The 20,475-nt window shown below is 39.2% G+C and overlaps 1 protein-coding gene and 1 non-coding gene across 2 annotated transcripts in view; both read left to right on the top strand.

The window, feature by feature from the left end:
- Positions 1 to 20,065, top strand: part of LOC128734191 (uncharacterized) — an 86,416-nt gene extending 66,351 nt beyond the window's left edge. The window contains exons 2-4 of the mRNA XM_053828250.1: positions 5,474 to 5,686; positions 12,146 to 12,378; positions 19,507 to 20,065. Coding sequence (XP_053684225.1) covers positions 5,474 to 5,686; positions 12,146 to 12,378; positions 19,507 to 19,996 — 936 coding nt within the window. The 3' untranslated portion in view covers positions 19,997 to 20,065. The remainder of the gene's footprint in view (positions 1 to 5,473; positions 5,687 to 12,145; positions 12,379 to 19,506) is intronic.
- Positions 4,042 to 4,182, top strand: LOC128739007 (U4 spliceosomal RNA). The gene has a single exon (XR_008412152.1). It is a non-coding gene; the product is annotated as a U4 spliceosomal RNA (small nuclear RNA).
- Positions 20,066 to 20,475: the final 410 nt, after the last annotated feature.

Here is a 20,475-nt window from a genome sequence, read left to right on the forward strand (position 1 = left end):
AAATAGTCATGGAATAGTATTAATACTGACAATGATTATGGATTTACACGAATATGCTCGTGGACATAGCTAAAACTGTTCATGGACCAGAGTATAAATGATCTTATACTTACTTAGTTCAAAATGGTCATGGAAATATAACGAACATAGTCATGGACTTTATTGAAAATTAACTAAATAAACTTTAACGAAAATAGTCTAACAATGACTGACTGAAAACAGTCAGTCTTCACTGGACAGACTTTCAAATGGCCATGCACTTAAGGTGAAATTAGTGATCATTAAGATATCATCATTTTATATTTGTATTGTTTTGCGAATAGAATAGAAACTGTAAGCGACAAATAACCAAACGCATTGTGTGTGTACATGCAGTTTGACGAGAAATGTTATTAAAAAACGGGAGTATTGTATAACATATGATGAACATTTCAGCTAAAGTCACGCGAGAGCTTAACACAAAATTCGCCTGTATTCTTTACCCAACGTAATGTTGCCATATCTTCCGTTAGATTTCTTTACTACATGTCGAAAAAGCCACAATCTTAGCATTTTGTATGGCACCACTGTGTTACTACGAGCAAGAGACAAAAGAAAGAATACAAGAATCCCCCTGCCGCATGAAATAGATGCACGCTGAAAAATCGATACGCTCATTTACCGGAATGATTTTGGAATCATCTGGTTTGCAGTCGGCATGCATTTCGTCTTATGTTTAAGAATAAAGTAAATAAAACCTGCCAGATTTTTATATGGAATGGCTTATATGAGTAAAAGTCGTTAAAATGCAAATTTTTGGTGAAAAGTTCGGTGGATGAAAACTGCGCAAGTTTTTACGCCAGTTGTACATACATATTTTTCATAGTGCATGCAGAGTGTCTTTTGCATGCGCAAATGTAGATTAGCTGCTCGTGTGCTTTTATATTTTGTAGATTTTTGCCAGCTGCGGAGATATATTGACAGAAAGTGAGTCAGATATGGATGTGCTACAATTAAATGTTTCCAACTACTGCTTTTCAAGTGAAGTGAAGGGCCGGTTTTGTTTAAAATATGCAAGGAAAATGCGATACGCGATGAGGCTAGTGTTGTGTGTGTGTTTTATGCTTTATGTTTTATGCTGAGATGATGTTGAAGGGCATGTGCTCATAAGCAGTTTTTTCATCAGAAAAGCATTTTTGTCGATGGAACTGAGTTGCATATTAAAGATTATCGATAATGTGAGACAAATAAACATTTATCCTAGCGAATCTACTGTACTACATTTAAAAAATTGCAACTAAAGAGCCATTAAGACCTATTTACCAACACACTCAAAGCAATCAGGGTAGTCATGAATACATGATGAGGGCTAATTTCTCGTTAATTGGAAATGATCATGGAGTGAACTAAAATGGTCATGTACTCAACTAAACAGACATGGATTTAGATGTGATTGATCGTGAACTCAACTGAAAATGTTTATGGACTAAATGCTCATGGAAAATGCTCATGGAAGAAATTAAAAAACGATCTTGGACTAAACAGAAAATGGTTATGGCCAATGAAAGTGATTATTATCTTAACTGGAAATAATCAGGGGAAAATTGTTATGGATTTTACTTATGAACTGATTTTATGTTATTTACTAGCCATATTTCAGCAAGACGCAATATTACCTGCTAACTAATTAACCATTACCAGTATAAATCAAAGGCTCAAAGGAAACAAATGCGCGCCTCCCACGGACGGTAACAGTTGACGGCGGCGAACTAGAAGTGGTAGAGGAGTTCGTGTATTTGGGATCGCTGATGACCGCGGACAACAACACTAGTAAGGTGATCCTGCGGCGTATCCAAGCGGGAAATCGGGCCTACTTTGCCCTTCGTAAAACGCTACGATCAGGAAGCATACGCCGCCGCACAAAGCTAACAATGTACAAAACCGTTATTAGACCGGTAGTTCTTTATGGACTTGAAGCCGTGACGCTGCTTACGGAGGACATACGCGCCCTTGCCGTGTTTGAGCGGAAAGTGCAGTGCGGACGATATTTGGCGGAGTACAAACTGAAAGCGGAGAGTGGCGGAGGCGTATGAATCACGAGCTACAGGCACTGCTTGGGGAGACTCCCATCTTACATCTAGCGGAAGTTAGCAGGCTACGGTGGGCCGAACACGTCGTAAGGATGCCGGACGACAGTGCGACGAAAATAGTCCTCTTCAACAACCCTACCGGCACCAGGAACAGGGGGGCCCAACGTGCACGATGGCTCGACCAGGTCGAAAGCGATTTGCGACTTCTGAGACGACTAGGAAATTGGCGACGAGTGGCCCAAGACCGAGTTGAATGGAGACGAGTGCTTGAAACAGCACGAGCCACCCCGGCTCTATGCTGCTGAAAAAGAAGAAGTATAAATCAGTATACACTCAAGTCGCCTTTACGCAAAGGATACGATCCGCGTAGATCAAAATCGCGTACATTCCGAAATTCGCGTAAAAAAACGCGTAAATTTCAACATTCGCGTGAAAAAGAAGCAAAAATTCGCGTAAAAATACACTTTGCGGATTTCAATACTACGGGAAAAAATAGACTAATTGAGCACATCCGCGTAAATTCCGAAAATCGCGTAAAAAAACACGTAAATTCCGAGATTCGCGTAAAAAACCGCGTAAATTCCGAAATTCGTGTAAAAATAGTCGCGTGAAAAGCAAGGCCAAAGTATTTATTTAGCGAAAAAATAGGAAAATAGGCTGAATTTAGAAGTGGGCTGAAATTACTTTCCCGTATCCTCCCAGCAAACACCAACTCGTATATCAATGTACGAAAATTATCGTTATTGACTTTTAATAAATTCAGATTTTAAATATAGCCTATTGAAATGCACACAAATTCATATTCTGTAGTATTTGACGATAACAAGTGATTGACCTACGACTTTCAGTACAAAATTGTATACATTATAAAACTAATCGCTTTGAGTAGGATCTTATCGCATACAAAGCCTTATAAAGTTGAATTGTTAATGTATATTTTGTAGTACGTATATGGCCTCCAAATTGGTACGCATATGCTAGTTTTATGCATCAGATACGATTTTTCAGTGTATATATTAGTACATATAACTCATTTGTTACTCTGATATGCATATGGAAATGTTTACTGGGCTATATTCGCTGCTGCAGTTTGCTCATCGCATTATCTCAGGTTTCTTCAAATAGATATAGCTGATTTTTGATAGGCGATACGCCTTTGTAAAGCTCGAACAATATGCCAAAAATCAGCTTTATTGCTAAATGAGCAACCAAGAAATTACGGTGGCGCTCGCCCGGCGCCACCCATTGGATTATTCGAGGATTATTATAAATGTTGTGGTTTGTATCGTGCAAGCGCATTCGACCTGCTGGAACTTCAAACCACAGAGGTGTCACTATAGTGTCGCAAGCCTAAAAAAACAACAGAAACATAATTATTTATCGCGATTATAACACAACTTTAAAAGCATTTTGTTAATTAGTAAATGTTTTCCAACAAATTGGTATGAATACCTTGTGTCAAATAAATGGAGTTGGATGGAGTTCATGAATTTTGTTCAGGCTATCGCTGAATAGGCTGAAAATACCCTTCCATACCCTAATAGATGTTGTACTAAGCGGGAAAGTCTGTACACAGTTGTTTCAGACATTTTTCGACGACGAAGTATTCGACTCTGATGGGCTACTTTAGGGTCATGCGTTGTACAATTCTTCCCTTTTAGTGACATGTCCTTTGTATCTAAATTCATTTGTGTCTGATTGGACCAGACTTTAAAACCTGTTTTGATTTGTATGCACATATAAACATACATGAACATATGAACAAGGGGATGCTGTACAGGTATGATCGCAATGCATCCCTGCAAGGATTGGGATATCAAAATAAACAGAATAACCGGAATATTTCCCCATTCGCGTTAAAACCAGTTTCAACCCGGGCAATGCATTTTGATTTAGAACATTTTTGATTTATCCATCGCTAGCAAAGCAGATAGATTCGGATAGTCCCTGGCTAGGAAAGATAGCCATCGTCAGCTTTGCGCAGTGGCGATATCGTAACCAATGAGGTTTAACCGAGGTGCGATTATTGCTAGTTGAAAACTAATACCAATACCCCGCCTTGGGGACGTGAAATACCGTCCGCTACGGCAATTTTTGGCAACCCCGCAAGGGGTTCTTAATCTTTACACAAATAAAAAGATGGTAAAGCAGTTTGCCATCGTACCGATCTCATTGTTCTAACTACTTTTCAGCATTTAATGCTAGAGCTCTTCTATCCTTTTTCATGGATAACTCTCATACTGACGGACTGATATTCATTGATTTAATTTACGACCAAGTAAGAGTTATACCAATTTGACAGCTTGTTCAAGACTTTCAAGCAAGTTTAAAAATAAAATTGCACAACACTGAACCTTTTTCTTCACGCAAACTAAAAGTTGCGTATCTTCCAAGTTCCCCTAAAAACATCTTTGAACATAACTTCGTTTAGATATTTTAACTTATACGTTAACACAGTTTGACATACAGTGACTAATTTGCGGCAGCAATAAAAGTACTTGTCGTTAGAAGAAGGGCCACACATTCTAGCTCAACTTTTCGCAACCAGAAAAGAAAGCAGGTCCAGACCACACAGTATGAGCTCATTTAGTCGGAAAATTAGGTTATTCATTTGAAAGGAACGCCTGCTTTCAACGTTGCTCTCCGTTGACAGTTTGTCCTGAGCCAGGGCCAGCCCATCGGCAAGGTAATATTGTGGCAAAATTATGGTGGTAAAAAAACAGATGTTCTTTCGAGCCCTATAGCCATAGCAGCTTCAAATATGATCTCGCCTCTTCCTCCTCCTACAAGGATACGGGGACACCAGCTGACTGAATGTGTCGCTCATGTAATGAATTTGAATAATGCATTACCTGCCAGTCACGTAACTATCCACCCGGCTATTTACAGAAGGGGTTCCACACATAGGTTGGTAGTATGCATTAAAACTTTGTTTATCCTTATTCCATAGTTTTACAGCTTACATGCTCTATTTTGTGCACAAAGCATAATCTTTTATTCAAAATTAAGAACTAACAAGGCACTATAAAAGCATACACAACTTTCAAAGATAGTATATGACGCTATTAACATTGTTTGCTACCGACTTAATGCAAACATCTGTACCATTTTTAAATAAATAAACACCAAACGTGGGGTCGAAAATAAATCATCACCATCACATCATATTCACGCCACGCGAAGCTCTAAATAAGCCATTCCGTTTATTATCATTAGCTATTATTTTCCATACAACGAAACACATTATTCACGGGTCACGTACCGTTATTCAATTCGCTTCAATCCGTTTTATGATTTATGTGCCGAACGTGCACGAAACATTCTATCAACTCGTTAGGCAGTTTGCAAGTTTGCTCAACCTCATATTCGAATCCGTTTTTCTTCGATTTTCACTTTTTTTCCAGATCAAAGACATCACCCGGGCGATAAAGAAAGCGGTCGTTGCCGGCACGCTGGATGAGGTTCGGGCCAAATCGGCGGAAAAATTTGGACGCACCGATCTGCCTAATATCCACCTGGACTCGGACGGAACCGAGGTGGACGATGAAGATTACTTCCAAACGCTGGAACCGAACGCAGAATTGATAGCAGTCTTCCCTGGCGAGCAGTGGATTGATGTGAGTATTCCGTAGCAATCGAAAACGATTTATGTTAGTAGGACTGTCTACAGGTTGGTGCGTGATTCATTATCGGCGTGTTGCCAACGTTTGTTATACCAATAATTCTCAAATACTGAATAATGTTTTTTTTTTCAGTAAAAAATGAACTATTTTTCCTTGCTAGTAGTTACAGCCAAAAACCAATGAAGGAGAAAAGATCCTTTCCTTCGGTTCACAACTAATGTTATGTATGTGAAAGATTTTCCCCGATTTTCCTACACTAAAGCTTGCCAACAATCGTTATTTTAGCCTTTGCCAGGCAACCAATCCGTTCATGACGTTGCTCCAACTTGTTACGTTCCAAATTTCAATGAACAAATAGCGAGAAAATTCCTCGCCCGTCAGCAACGTACCAAGTTATATTGATCGGAGCACGCGGAGAACGATGCAGTATCCTTCTGCTGTGTTCCACTCAACCCGATAGTCGGCAGTTCGTACCACACAACGGAAAAGTGTTTTGAGTTTTTACAGAAACTTTATACCGTTGGAGGTATGTTTTCACGAAAAAACTGCGTTAATCCACTTAGTGGTGTGAACTGGCAACTCCCACAAAACTTAATCAAATCTATTTAAATACGAAGATGCAAAGTGCCAAACACATGCATACAGAAAATCATTGTTTCAAAAAACTTCAATTTGCTGGTAAAATCGCTTTTGGATTAAGTATATATCCTTTTTATAAAAAAGCAAAACTTACTTGCATTATCGTATATGCGAGCCACAACAGTTCAAGGCGATTGCTGCTGGTCATAAAATGATGTGATATACATCATGATGCTACAAGTTTTTCAATCGATTTGCTTCTAAATAAAGTACCCAACAGTGTTGTACAGCTTGCTCGGAGCCGTCGGCTGTTTCTGGGCCACTTTTTACCAACATGCGGATGTGCGGTACAAAATTACACATCATCTTTAGGAATTCGTTGAGCTTTCCTGTTATTAAGTAATTAACCTTTGTGCAGGAACTTTTCGTATTTGAGTTCCTGTAACTGTACCTAGAATACAATTAAGCAACATATGAACGTTTACTTCAACAGTAGTCTCACATTCTATTACGAGCACTTTTGCACAATTATCCTTTTTCCGTGCACAACAACCAGGGCTATGCCACATGTTTTACACCCGCGCCAAGATTACACACTCGCATTCATGAACTTTTCATACACTTACGTATTACGTTCCTCAGGGGTATCATGATCCGTACATATATGTAATCCATCATGCACAGAGATTTATTTATGGTGCGACACGAGCAGGCTTAAGCTAAAATTAAAATTCCCCTCTTTTGTGTTGGTTTCCACCGTTTCCGCTCGTCAGAACTTCAGCTGGCGCCGAAAGGGCCAATTCAAAGTTCTGCGTTGACGTCAGAGCATTTAAGTAAGACCGTTAAAACAAAAAATCATTTTAATTTACAGCATTTGTTTCATTCAAATTCTTTTCCCCCTCCGAAGATTTATATGTTTCATGTCCCCTTTTCACTCATTAGTTTGGTAGGTAAAACTAATCTCTATCATATTGAAACTTTCTTTAACCATGCAACTCATTTCCTTGCAAGGTGCTGTCGTAATGATAACCCAAAACTTTTCAGTACAGCAAAGCTCCGTCACATTTGGTGGGTGTATCTTCATGACCTAGTATCATTCTAACACATTTCGGTTCGTTTCTTCTTCCGAACATGCTGGGGAAAGCAAACTTATAGCTACCTACTTAGCGACGATTTATCCAACCCACGGTTAATGGAACTCAGCTTTCACACATAACTTTCATAATCCATCATGTTGCATGCAACATGATTTGGTGAGCAACTGCGTGCACACCTACATAGTTTCTGGGTACGGCTGTTGGGCTGCTATCTGTACCTTGAAAACACTCAAGTTTATCTTCAAGCCGAATTTAAGCTCAATTTGAAATTCTAATTCAACTCTAATTTCATGTTCAATATCAACGCCGGTTTCAAATCCAGTAGGTCTAGTTTCAATTACAATTCCAAATACGATTTCAAGTGCAAATTAAAACCAATTTATATCTTTATTCAATTTCTACTTTAAGTTCAATTTCAAGTCTAATTTTATGTGCTGGCAGTCCCGGTGGAGTTTTTTAGATGGAAACTATTCCAATCGGGACGTATTTATTATTGTACATTCTTTAATTTATAACAAATATTTATAAGTCAGTAGGTTAAGAACTAAACTAAATTACTTACTTCAAAGTCTATGAATTTGCAAAACAAGAATTTAGAAATCCTGCGAAAAGCCCTGGATGGCGTGTAGTGATGTCCGAAATTTTCAATTATTCGATTACCGATTAATCGGCTAGCGTTGTATGCACTGTTTGATTAGTTCAGTATTCGTGCTAGTAGAATTCGATTGGAAATATTCAATATTTCGATTAATCGGACAATTATGAACGATTATTCGAATTTTATTTATCTCCTTCGAACTATTCGATTAATGAATTACTCGTGCCGGCAGTCTTCAGTTACAAATTATTCCATTATTCTATATTCTGATCGATTAATGCTCGATTACCGAACATCACTAGTGGCGTGTGTGTATTGTTATGGTTGTCTCGTTTTTAGTGTCTTGCATCTAGTGATGTCCGAAATTTTCAATTATTTGATTACCGATTAATCGGTGAGCGATGTCTGCACTAATCGATTAATTCAACTATTCGTGTCAGTGGTGTTCGATCAAAAATATTCGAATATTTCTTTTATTAATTCGATTAATCGAACGATTATGAACAAGTAACGAGCATTATTCGGGCATTATTCGTACTCATTGAACTATTCGATTAATTCAACTACTCGTGCTGGCAATATTCGATTAAAAATTATTCGAATATTCCATGTGTTATTCTATTCGTTGAATTTATCGAACGATTAACGGATATCACTAGCCGTCAGCTGGAACAATAAGTTCGAAGATCGAAATAAATCGATGAGTAATGATTGACTGAGAAACATTTTTTTGCTGCCTTTTGATGAAAATGCAATTTTTTTCGACGGATGTCACATTTGCCTAGACCCCCTCCCCCCCTTTGTCAAACCTGGCCACAACTTGTCACAAAATTGACACCCCCCTCCCCCCATAAGCAATGGACGTCATTATTGAATGATCACAAAGTGCCTAAATTATTTACCGAAAGTTAAAAAAATGCATCATAGTATGATGCAGCAGTGCACCTAATTCCGATCATCAATTATAAGGGGTGATTCTAATTCCTATCACAGGTGTATCTAATTCCGATCACGTCTTGATGAGCTGTTAAAGCAAAAAACTTGTCAACTCGTACCAAATAGATCTGAAATATATGTAGTTTGACGACAATCCCCCTACCAGTAATCTTCTGCTTGCGGTAATGATCATTATTATCATTAGCTTAATCATAAAATTTGTGTACTCTAAAGATCGACAGCGGATTATAAAACTTTCCTCTTCTTTCATCTTTGTTCAACTGTTATAATTACAATAAAATTGGGTCACTTCGACGTTTTCATCGCCATCGCCATGTTTTTGAGAACTCTTCAGATTCATTTCATGTAAATTGATAGGCCTTTTTCATAATTAAACCTTCGAAGTGATACCACTGAAGAGTTTCTGTGCTGTCTTCTAGTAAGGCCAACACAAAGAACGTCTAACAGGAACTACTCACTGTCCTCTGTCCTGATACCAAATGTACCACCTTTAGTAGCTAGTCAGCAACACGGCCGTAGGACTTCATGCCCCGCGAGTAAAACGATGCTGATGCAGTCACTAATACTGCGCCGAAAATGTCACGTGCTCCTGTAGTATGCTAGCACGATCGTTGAAATTGAAGTCCCGTAAGTAAAATGTTGTCTGTGCCAGGTTCGCATCCTGGTCACAGCACCAATGTTCCGCAATGCCGCAACAACATTTTCTGAAAACTGCAATCGTGTTTGTTCTTCGATTGCAGTTATCAGAAAATTTTTCACATTTAGTAATCTTTAATTTCTACGTCATGTTCTCAATATTTGAATACTTTCTGTTTGTTCATATCGCCCGCAATGTACATCAATATCCCCAAATCGTAGCTGCTGCTGGAAATTACAATCATTAAGATTGATTGCAACTTCCAGCAATTGAGCAATGACGATACCGCAGCATTACGAACTGCATTCGTCATAAAACGAATGCAGGGCCTTCGATGCGTTCACTAAAGTTATATTTTTTTTTGACAACGGTTTAGCTCTATTCAACGGCTTACATGTACATTCTGAAGTCGCGGAAAGAACAGCCACGATCAATAAAGTGACAGGGTCTTCCCGTCCCAGCAGGTGATTTGGTACAGGGTTTCGAACCTTAACTAACTTGACGCCTAGAAAGTAAAATGCGTCCGTAAAAGTGTCCAACCGTTGCGTTATCGTCTTTGCTGTGTCAATCGGTCACGTTTTTATGGCGCATAGTTTAAAAAATAGGTGATTAATGGTAACCCATTAGTGACGCCTGCTCCAGATCATACGCCATTCAAAAGACCAACCTCGTGTTTTTGTCTTGACCAATGAAGTCAGGCATATAATTAAATTTTTTGGCGTAGGATTACGCCTCTCTAGAAGATAACTGGTACAGGGGGCAGTTCCAAAATATAAAAAAAATGCGAGCATCACGAAAATATGAAAAATTTGGAACACAAATAGTTCTGCCAATTATGAATGACTGAAGTTTTTGGAGCGTCTTAGTAGAATACGAAAGCTGAAATTAAATTTAAAAGAAAAATTTTCCAAACAAAATTCTACTATGTTTGTTTATTTTTGATAGATACGTATTTCGCCTACGACATGCAGGCTTCATCAGTGTCTGTTTTCGAACTTTCAAAAGTTTTCAAATTTTCGAAAACAGACACTGATGAAGCCTGCAAGCCGTAGGCGAAACACGTATCTGTCAAGAATAAACATACATAGTAGAAATTAATTGGAAAGTTTTCTTCTTGATTTAATTTCACATTATGAATGGATTTTTATGCTTTACATACCGATCAACTAATAGGTGTAACAATCATGTGGTTTTTATTACAATTTTCATTTTCAGTCACTAAATAGTGAAAATTCAAAAAAGTTTCAAAGTCAAATATCCCCATACATTTTATTCGTGATTACTAAACCGATTCTGTACGTTTAAACGAAACCTATACCACGGTTAGATGCTTTTAAACCTATACCAGTTTGATATCTGTGCTTGAGAAGTACGCCAAAGTGCAAAATGGCATCTGTTTTTAACAAGTACCAATTTTTCAAATTCAACTTAAAACTGGTTTTTAATTGGTATTGTAACTTGTAACTTAGCATTCATAGCTCGCTAGGAAGCCTGTGCATATCTTTAATTCCGCAAACACCCCATCTACTTTCGTGCCGAAAATAAATCCTCTGTCTAAGCAAACGCTAGGATATCAAAAAAACAAAACAATTTTCTGACGCAGCAGGCGAAGAAAATGAAATATTTCCCTTACAGCCTATTGCAGACTTTGGGCATGCCAACCTACCTACTTTTCGCGAGATCAAAGATGACAAGCGCAATTTCGGCGATTGACATTACCTACGACGACACGAGCACTGACTCGTGTCGTGACACCAACGCAACGTTTGTCACGCCACCGTAAATTATTTCGCCAAGTTATGACAACAACACTCACGAAATGTTTAGTCGAATTTAATTTGATAAATTATTGAATATGTTAGATTTAAATTATATTATAAAAATAGCGTAATAGGTAATGTGAGAGCAAATAAATATTCATATGTGCTACAATTGCCACATTCCTCACTTTGTTATACAAATTGGATGGCGCATTTTAATACCGCCCTTTTACCCTAGAATATACATATAGATATTTTGTCACGGAATATAGTGGCAGCTGCGAGAAAGAAATCCATTTATGGTCCATGCTGGTTGCACTTAAGTGAAATACATAATGGATTTTCGCAAGAATATGCAATTGTTCCCCCTAAGCATTTTCAACTTTTCTTTCCACCATTTGCGTACCTATGAGTTAAAGTATTCAAGCTAAGTGTGAAGGTTTTCTATTTGTTTATCAACTTTTATTTCACCAAAGAGCTATCAACTTTGTGTTCCTTCTTTTCTAGAGTTTTGAATACATTTTAAACTATCTCCTTACAACCATCTAGTGTCAACAAGCCTAAAAAGACATGATGTTTGTGCCAAATTGCTTTTATTCCTCCCAATGATTCTGAAAACATAAAAGAAATCGGCTTTTCAACTGTATTACGAAAGACAAACTATCAACAATAACCATAAAGGCCAAGATGAAAAACAAAACCTACCTACACTCAGTAGGTGGAGTGATTGGAAAATTTATGCGGATTCCATACAGTTTCCTTCGTTCGAATTTTCTGCCAAACTCATTTCGTTTGTTTCTTTTCTTTTCGTTTACACTTCCGCAGCCAACCCACTACGTCACCATAACGACCCACAAGGAATCGGGCGACATCACCGACAGTCCCGAGGTGGAGCGAATACATCTGAAGAAGCTGGTCGCCCAAATGAAGTCGAACCTGTGCAACGTGTCGGTACTGAGCGAACCGGACCTGGAGCTGCTGTCCAACATGGACCCGAACTCGGTGGCGGACATCACCGGGCGGGACTTCATCGAGCAGCTCAAGGAAGCATCAGGCAGGTTAGGGGGCCAGGAGACCGGATGTGGTTCTGGTTTCTAGAAACCCCCCATCTACGTACCGTCTCTCTTGGGATACTTTTTTCAATCTTGCGTTTGTTTGTTTGCGTTGTTTTCGTTTGTTGCATTTTTGGACCAACACACACCGTTGTAGAATTTATGGTTGCCAATTTCGGTGCGCAGCATCGATTAAGTAGATTATTGATTTCGATTTATGGTTTGCTTGGTGCAGGGTATTATATTTGCCGCATGATAGAAGCGAGCTGGTTTTGTATTCAGTTGGATGTGATGCGATTACGAATGGGTACATTTCCCCAATGCAGCTGCATTTTATCGTTACCTATCGTGGTGGGAGTAGGGTATTCTATATGGGACATAATTTTGCACTGGAATGTCAATTTCTGATTGTTAAATTGCGAAATGGGAGGAACAGCAAAGCTGAATTTGCAATTTGACAATTGCTACAATTATTAAACCAATTATAAAGAAGAGTGAACATCAGGAAGTTCCAATAAGCATCCGTATTTGCGTGCTTTGCTTCAGTTTTGAGATCTCAAGTTAAATCTTTCAAAAAATTATGTTCTAGTTCCATTTATAACGGAGATTGGATCATTATATTCTCTAAACAACTCCACTAGTAGGTAATTATTTCCTACAGCAGTATTATTTTTACAGTGAAGCTATTTAACTTGTTTCACCAAACGAAAACAAATTATGTGTAAGAGATCTTTTTGAAGTTTAAATTAACACTTGAATATTGTTTTTCAGGTCAAATTGAATAGTAATTAATTAGGATATGTAACATTCTTTTTAAAACAGTATAACAGTTCATGACTTGTGTTTATTTATCACTGATGACGACTAAATATAATATTAGTTTGACATCTTTTTCAATTAGTTAAATGAAACCAATCATGCCTTTAAGGAAAAACTTTTGGCATGTGGCAGTATAATCCGAAAATCAATTCATTTCTTATTTGCTGTGCCAAACGGTAAAACTGCTAAGCAGAGCGTTTTGGGGCAGAAGAAATATGACATACAGCTGTGTCATAACCATGACTTCAGAATCACGTCTATTGTGAACCAAAAATAGAGCTAAAATTGCCATGCTCGTATGAACAAAATGTTAACCGGTTCAGTCGAGCCAATCACTCACTGGCAAGCACTACTAGCTGGCTGGCTGGCAGATCCAGAATTCACCTATGTACCTACATATGTACGTGCTCGTGCCAACATGTTCGTACGTTTATGAGAGCCATACGTTGCAATGATTTATGCTGTTTTCATTATGAGACGACATTAGGATACGGCAATCCCTTGAATCAGATACGGCCATGCGCGATTTTTTCATCATCAGGCAACATTAAATTGAAGGAAAACGTTTTATTTAGCGATGACATTGCCGTAAATTTCCAACAGAGTAAAAAGGAAGCTACAAACCGTGCATGCAGCATATAACTTAGAAATTCTACCCGCTATTCGGCATTTGCACGCGAGATCTTCCTAAAACATGGAATGGTGGAATCTGAAGAAAACTTTTCTGATTTGATATAAACTTTTCCTATGTTTTTGATAGCACATGTAGGTACCTTCGACAGATTATTTATTATTTACTAGTTGAGCCCGAATCTTACGATCCAGAAAATATAAATGTCTGTTCAGAATTCCGAAGACTGCGGATATATTCCATTGGTCAGTGTTTGCGAAGATGTTTAATCTTTGTATTAGTTCTTTGAGTTCTTATATTGCATAATATAGCTCTAAGACGTTGTACATAAAAGAGTCAGCCGGAAACTGAAACAAATAGTTTTTATGGTCGTATTGGATTTTATTTAACTGAATAAAAATTTTTGGCAGTTTGCAACATTTATGTAGTCTGATTAGAGTAAAATATTGGTTAGAAAATTCTTGCTCGTTTGCTATCATTAACTCATTTTTTAAAATTTTGCTGCTTGGCTTGGTCTGATTTAACACTCACTAGGGTAACCAACCTATTTTGGACCCCATCAGCAGCTGTACATAATTTGGACACTTACAGCAAAATCAAATGGAAGTGTCCAAATTATGTACAGCTGTTGAGGGGGTCCAAAATACGTTGGTTACCCTATATGATACCGCGACAAGCAATCGAGTTGAGCTACCGAGTCGAGCACTCGAATCAAGCAATTGAGTCAAGCAGTTGGGTCGAGCAGTCGAGTCGAACAGTCAAGTTGAGCAGTCAAATCGAGCAGTTGAATCGAGTGGTCGAGTCGAGCAGTTAAATCGAGCAGTACAGTCGAGCATTTCAATTGAGCAGTTAAGTCGAGTAGTCCAGTCGAGCAGTTGAATCGAGTAGTCTAGTCGAGCACTTGACTCGAGCAGTCGAATCGAATGGTTTAGTCAAGCAGTCGGGTCAAGCGGTTCATTCGAGCAATTGAGTCGAGTAGTCCAGTCGACCAGTTTATTCGAGCAGTTGAGTCGAGTAGTCCAGTTGAGCAGCTGAGTCAAATAATCGAGTCGAGCAGTTGATTCGAGTAGTCCAATCGAGCAGCTAAGTCGAGCTGTCGAATCAAACAGTTAAGTCTAGGAGTTGAGTCGAGCAGTCGGGTTGAGTAGCTAAGTCGAACAATTAAGTCGAGCAGTCTAGTCGAATTGTTGAACCAAGCTATCAGTTGAGTCGAGCAATCAAATCGAGTAGTCTAGTTGAGTAGTTGAATCGAGCAATCGGGTTGAGCAGTTGAGTCGAGCAGCCCATTCGCATAGTCCAATCGAGTAGTTGAGTCAAGCAGTTCGTTCGAGCGAGTCCAACAGTTGAGTCGAGTAGTCCAGTCGAGCAGTGGAATCAAGCAGTTGAATCGAGCAGTTGAGTCGAGCGTCGAATTGAACAGTTGAGTCGAGCAGTCTAGTCGTGCAGATGAATCATGTTGTCCAGTCTAGCAGTCTAGTCGAGCAGTTGAATCGACCAGTCCAGTCGAGCAGTGCAATCGTGCAGTTAATTCGAGCAGTCGGATCGAGTAGTAAGTCAAGCAAATCTGGCATTAGTTTTCAAAAGGTCGCATAATGCATGCAAAAGGGTTGATTATGCGACCTTCTGGAAACTAAAGCCAGAAATGTATCAAGCAGTCGAATCGAGTAGTTGAGTCGAGTAGTCACTCGAGCAGTTCAATCCAGCTGTTCTGCCAAGCAGTCAAATCGATCTGTCCAATCAAGCAGTTGAGTCGAGCAGACGAATCGAACAGTTCAGTCGAGCAATTCAGTTAAGTAGTCCAGTCGAGCAATCAAATCGAGCAGTCTAATCGACCAGTCCAGTCGAGCAGTCTAGTCAACCAGTTGAGCAATCGAGCAGTCCAGCAGTCAAGTGAGCGGTGAGGTGACTGAGAATCAGGGCTTGAAAAGGGATCGCAAGTTGAATGTGACTGCCGTGAATGCGAACTTTCCGCATTCAAACTCCGCTTTTTGAACGATCATTTGACTGTTTTTTTGAATTCAGTCAAGCTGCCGCTTGCACTGCTGCCGTCTTACAATTCATGCGGCATCTCTGCAAAAGCAAACAGTCGATCTCCCGTTTTGCTTTGCGCTTTGAGAATATAAACTGCAAACTGACTGGAAGCATACGGTGACGTATTTTTTCGTTACTCTTTTTGTCTCCAAATCGGCTGCTCACAGTAATAGTTTGTCACCCGGTCGTCGATCGGACGCAAGCAAAATATTCGTTTGTATTGGACGGAGTCCGACCGACTTCTTCCATGCACATGTAATGGTTGTTTTTTTGTAGTATTGAATCATACGATTGTGCGGTTGCTTTTCGTTAGCGTGGTGATTGCCAGTCATTTGACTGTTTTGCAGTCATTCGCTGCTCCAAACGGTAAAGGCAACTTGATCGAAACGAAAATGTCAAAAAGTTTTAGAACGCGATCATAGTGCTGCGTGCAATCGGCGTTTGACTGAGCAAACTGCCAGTTGTGTTATGCATAGCGTTCGTATTCCACCTCTAAACGGACGGTGTGAACTTGAATGCGCGTTGGTGTGACTGCGGTAGAAAAAAAGGATCGGTCGAAGCCCTGCTGAGAATACAATCCATTGCTACGAAAGCATGACGTCCTGTCAGGGACCTCTTTTTAGTTACCGATCAGCCTCTTGTGACGTCCTGTCAGAGACTTGGTTTTCGGTACAGACATAAGCCTCTTATATAAATAGATTTAGTTAGCAATCCAACAGTAAGACATTGCCCGGTGCACAAAGTTTCTCCAATTAACTCGATTGTGGGTTGCCGCTCTGTAATTTCTTGGACAACGTGTACTCACCGTCAGATCTCGCGCCATCTGGTCTAACCGTCTTTGGCTTTGCTTTGCTTTGGCGCAATTCAGGTGTTAATCAAAGTACTGCTGCCACCTTTCGGTCACCTCTCGATGATACTACCGTAATGATACTACCATTTTTATACCGACACTTTTCGGCTCGCGGCATAAAACCTTTGCCGGGTGCATTCAATTTCTTTCGCATTTTCTGATAACGATGCAGTTCCTTCAACTCCATTGCCGGCCGATGGCGCTTGGTCCTGCTCTTCCAGGCAGCACTTTTTCTCCCGGAAAATTTGGGTTCGCTACATCTTGTTCATTCCACATTCTGACGTCCATCAGCCTTCAACACTCATCGTCAATCCGCTTGAGATTCGAACGAGGCTGACGTCATCGGTACTGAATGTTGTTCACAATGGAGAGTTTTGTAGGCATCTTAACCATCACTAGAGAGTGGCCCGAGACAACGTTACGGCTTTGATATGCTCGGAACGTAGAGCTGTCGATCTTTCAGATTCCAGATTCAGCACACGAGTGCTCTCCACCAGGAGAAAAACATTTCGACGATGAACAAACGCCAGTAAATCCGAGAAGCGCCATTAGTCGATCAAAACGTGATCAAACGTTTCTGTCTTGGTAACCTCCAAGTGTACTTGAGTAGGAATTTATGCTGGTAAAAGGTGGCAAAGCCGATAAGTCTTCTTCTAATTCGTTGGTCATCTGGGGTACGCTGAGACCTCGTTCTATTCTATTTCAAGTCATGTTCCATCGCAAGCCAATCCACGCTCAAAACCAGAAAATAGTGAAAAACCAATACTTTACTTTTACCGTAATCCATGGTATACAAGTCTTTTAAACCACTACGATTATTACCAGTGCAAAGCAACCAACACCACATTCAATATCAAGCTGCGTCATTGTCGTGATCATTGTGTAGTAAGCAAGTGTTAATGAAGGTACCTTTGATGGAATGGTAAATTGACCGCAGAATTTCCACCGAACATCTGTTCCTTACAACCCAAGTAGTAATTCTAAACCCACTTGGTTTTGCTTTAATTTTATAAAAGTTTTATTATGGTATTAAGCTAAGCTATCCCAGTGATAAGACTACTTAAGCTGTTCTTAAAATGTTTATGAAAACCATCTGAAGAATGAGCCCTTTGGTCAGAAAGCAGTTTTATAGCAGTCAACAGGGTGTTCTGGTGGAGCTCACATTTTTATTAGCGGTTTTATGAAATTGGTCATGTAAATCACTAGAGAAACGCAATAAAACTTATAATTGTTACTGGTTACGCCATTGTTCTATGAGTGAACGAATTGGTTATGAAGTTGTTGAAGATTATCAAGAAGCTTTGGATGTAGATAAACGTAGTTCGAGAATATCGGAAAAAATTCACTTAAAATTTTCTGGGAAAACACATGCTCACAAATTTTTTTTCGTTCAAAGGTTAGACAGCATGACGAATCATATGGCCTGGGAGAAAAGTTAGATCCGAATCCGGTTATAATTGGCTCCGATTATAGCATTCAATCCCGTGAATCTCGTAGAGCATACTAAAAAGGACGACGTACTCTGTCGCTCTCTTCTGCGTGCTTTTTCGTTATAATCCTAGGAATAGGTGTGCTCAAAACACCAAAATAATTCAACGTAAAATCGCATTTTTATCAACAACAAAATGAAAACACTAAGCAGAATGCAGCCGCTCTTTAATCGTAGTTGTCGGGCTGACTGCTTACGTTTGATAGTTAAAAACCAACAAGCGCAGCAAGGTCTACCTCTTCATGGCAGCCCAATGACGAATGCAGAATATTATTTTTGGTAAATTCATTCATATTTTATGCTGATGTTTGAACAAATCAGCGAATGTTGATGAGGTTAAATGTTTCAAACCTGATCACGTTTTGGTTTTCAGTTTTACTCGATAACTTCCTGTTAACTGAAAAAAATGAGTTATAAATTTTAAAAACAGATAAGGTGTATATTCGTAGAAATGTTCACCGGATATGAGTGGAATTTTCCGATGAAATTGGTACCCCTGAATTTTGTCATTACTCAGAAGATCCATTAATTCGACCCGTTGAAAACATAGCATTACATTCTGGGGCGCTCTGGCCTTCTCATCAGTAGAAGTGAATGATTGAGGCAATACATATTCATGCAGGCTTCGTAAATGTGGCGCTTCATTTCCAGTTGAACCATTCACGTGCAACGCCTTTATTCACGAACACGGCGGCTTCCATCTGAAATGAAAAGTTGTCATTGTCACAATATTTTGTGCAAAAAAACAAAGATAATCTGATTACGATACATGTATGCAACCATTAAAACTCGTCTTTCATTATGTTTCATTATTTTAGTGTGATTTTTCCCATATCAATCATTGGATACTGGAATAATTAATGGATGGGCTTGTGAAACCATCAAAGCCAAACAAAAAAGCTGTACAATGTTGCAGTTGGCTTACCGTTTTTAGATTAAGCTAATTAAATTTCGTCTGAATACCAGCTCGCCGGTTGAATGCTTTAAATAACTGAAGGTTATTGAAATCAACAAGCTCAAGCTTTTAGGTTGTACATTTACGTTGAATATTGTGTTGAGTTTCGTAACTAAAAATTAACTTGTAGTTGTTGTTTTAACAGTAGATTTGGTTCATCTTTAGTTCATAGCAATCATCCCCAAGTTAAACGTACATAAATAAACCACACTAATTAATCGTTCGTTATTTTGGGCAACTGCTTGCTAAAACACCGCGCTAGTCGATTTGAAGGCATCCAATCAACCGTTTGTGTCAATTCATCCAAATTCGAACTTTTCTCCACCTCCGCTCTTTTTCCAACCCGCTATCATCCGCAGAATCCTGCATGAAAAACGACAGGCACTTGACGCAATTGAGCTGCTAAAGCTGATCGCCAAGCAGAAGGCCTCGATCCCGAGCGTCGTACACAACATTCCCGGCGGTGATAATGACGATGATGAGGATGATGTTAATGAAAATGACTGTGACAGTAATGAATGCGTGGAGGGCGGCAGCTTAGGTGGGCGCACGATGCGCCTCCATTCAACGGCGATGGCGGATGAACTGGACAGTGTCAATCGGGGCGCAGTGGTCGGTAGCAATAGCAGCAGCAGTGGAAATCAAATTATACTTGAGTTGGATCCCAGAACGCTAGCCACATTCCAGCAACAGCAACAGCAGCAGCATCAGCAGCAACAACAACAGCAACAGATCATTCAGCAAAACAAGATAAATGCATCTAGTAACCCAGCAACGGTAACCGTAGATCGTAGCAGTAGTGATGCTTCTGCGAACATTTCCAGTCGAGGTGAAACGTCAAATATTTGATACATGGTTTATCAGTTTAGCTTATGTCATAAATAGGCACTTTTAAATGGTTGGAGTTGTCGTTTCTATTCTACGTTTTGATCAAAAATGATTGTGATTGAAGAATAGCAATTCCAATCGAAATGGTTTTGATCAAAATATAAAATAGAGTTGTATGTTTCAGAATTGTTGAACAGATTTTTCACAGAACACGAAATAATTGTCTAGTATCACACACTCCGTAAATTTGATTAGTGTGAAACGGAGGGTTTTTTAATCAAGACAAAAGCTACAAGGTAAGAATTAATTGCATGAAATTTTGAGAAACAATAGAGTTTAGATTCACTCATTAACAGATTTGTTGTACATACCATTGTTGATGGCTGGAACGTGTGATACCATGTACTGAAGTGTACGGTCATTGTTTAATACTGATGTTGACAAGAATCAAAAGTTTTATTATAAGTCCGAAGAGTTTGAGAAAAGAAACAAACAAAACA

The sequence above is a fragment of the Sabethes cyaneus genome, chromosome 2 (genome assembly GCF_943734655.1).
Source record: "Sabethes cyaneus chromosome 2, idSabCyanKW18_F2, whole genome shotgun sequence".
Lineage (NCBI taxonomy): Eukaryota > Metazoa > Arthropoda > Insecta > Diptera > Culicidae > Sabethes > Sabethes cyaneus.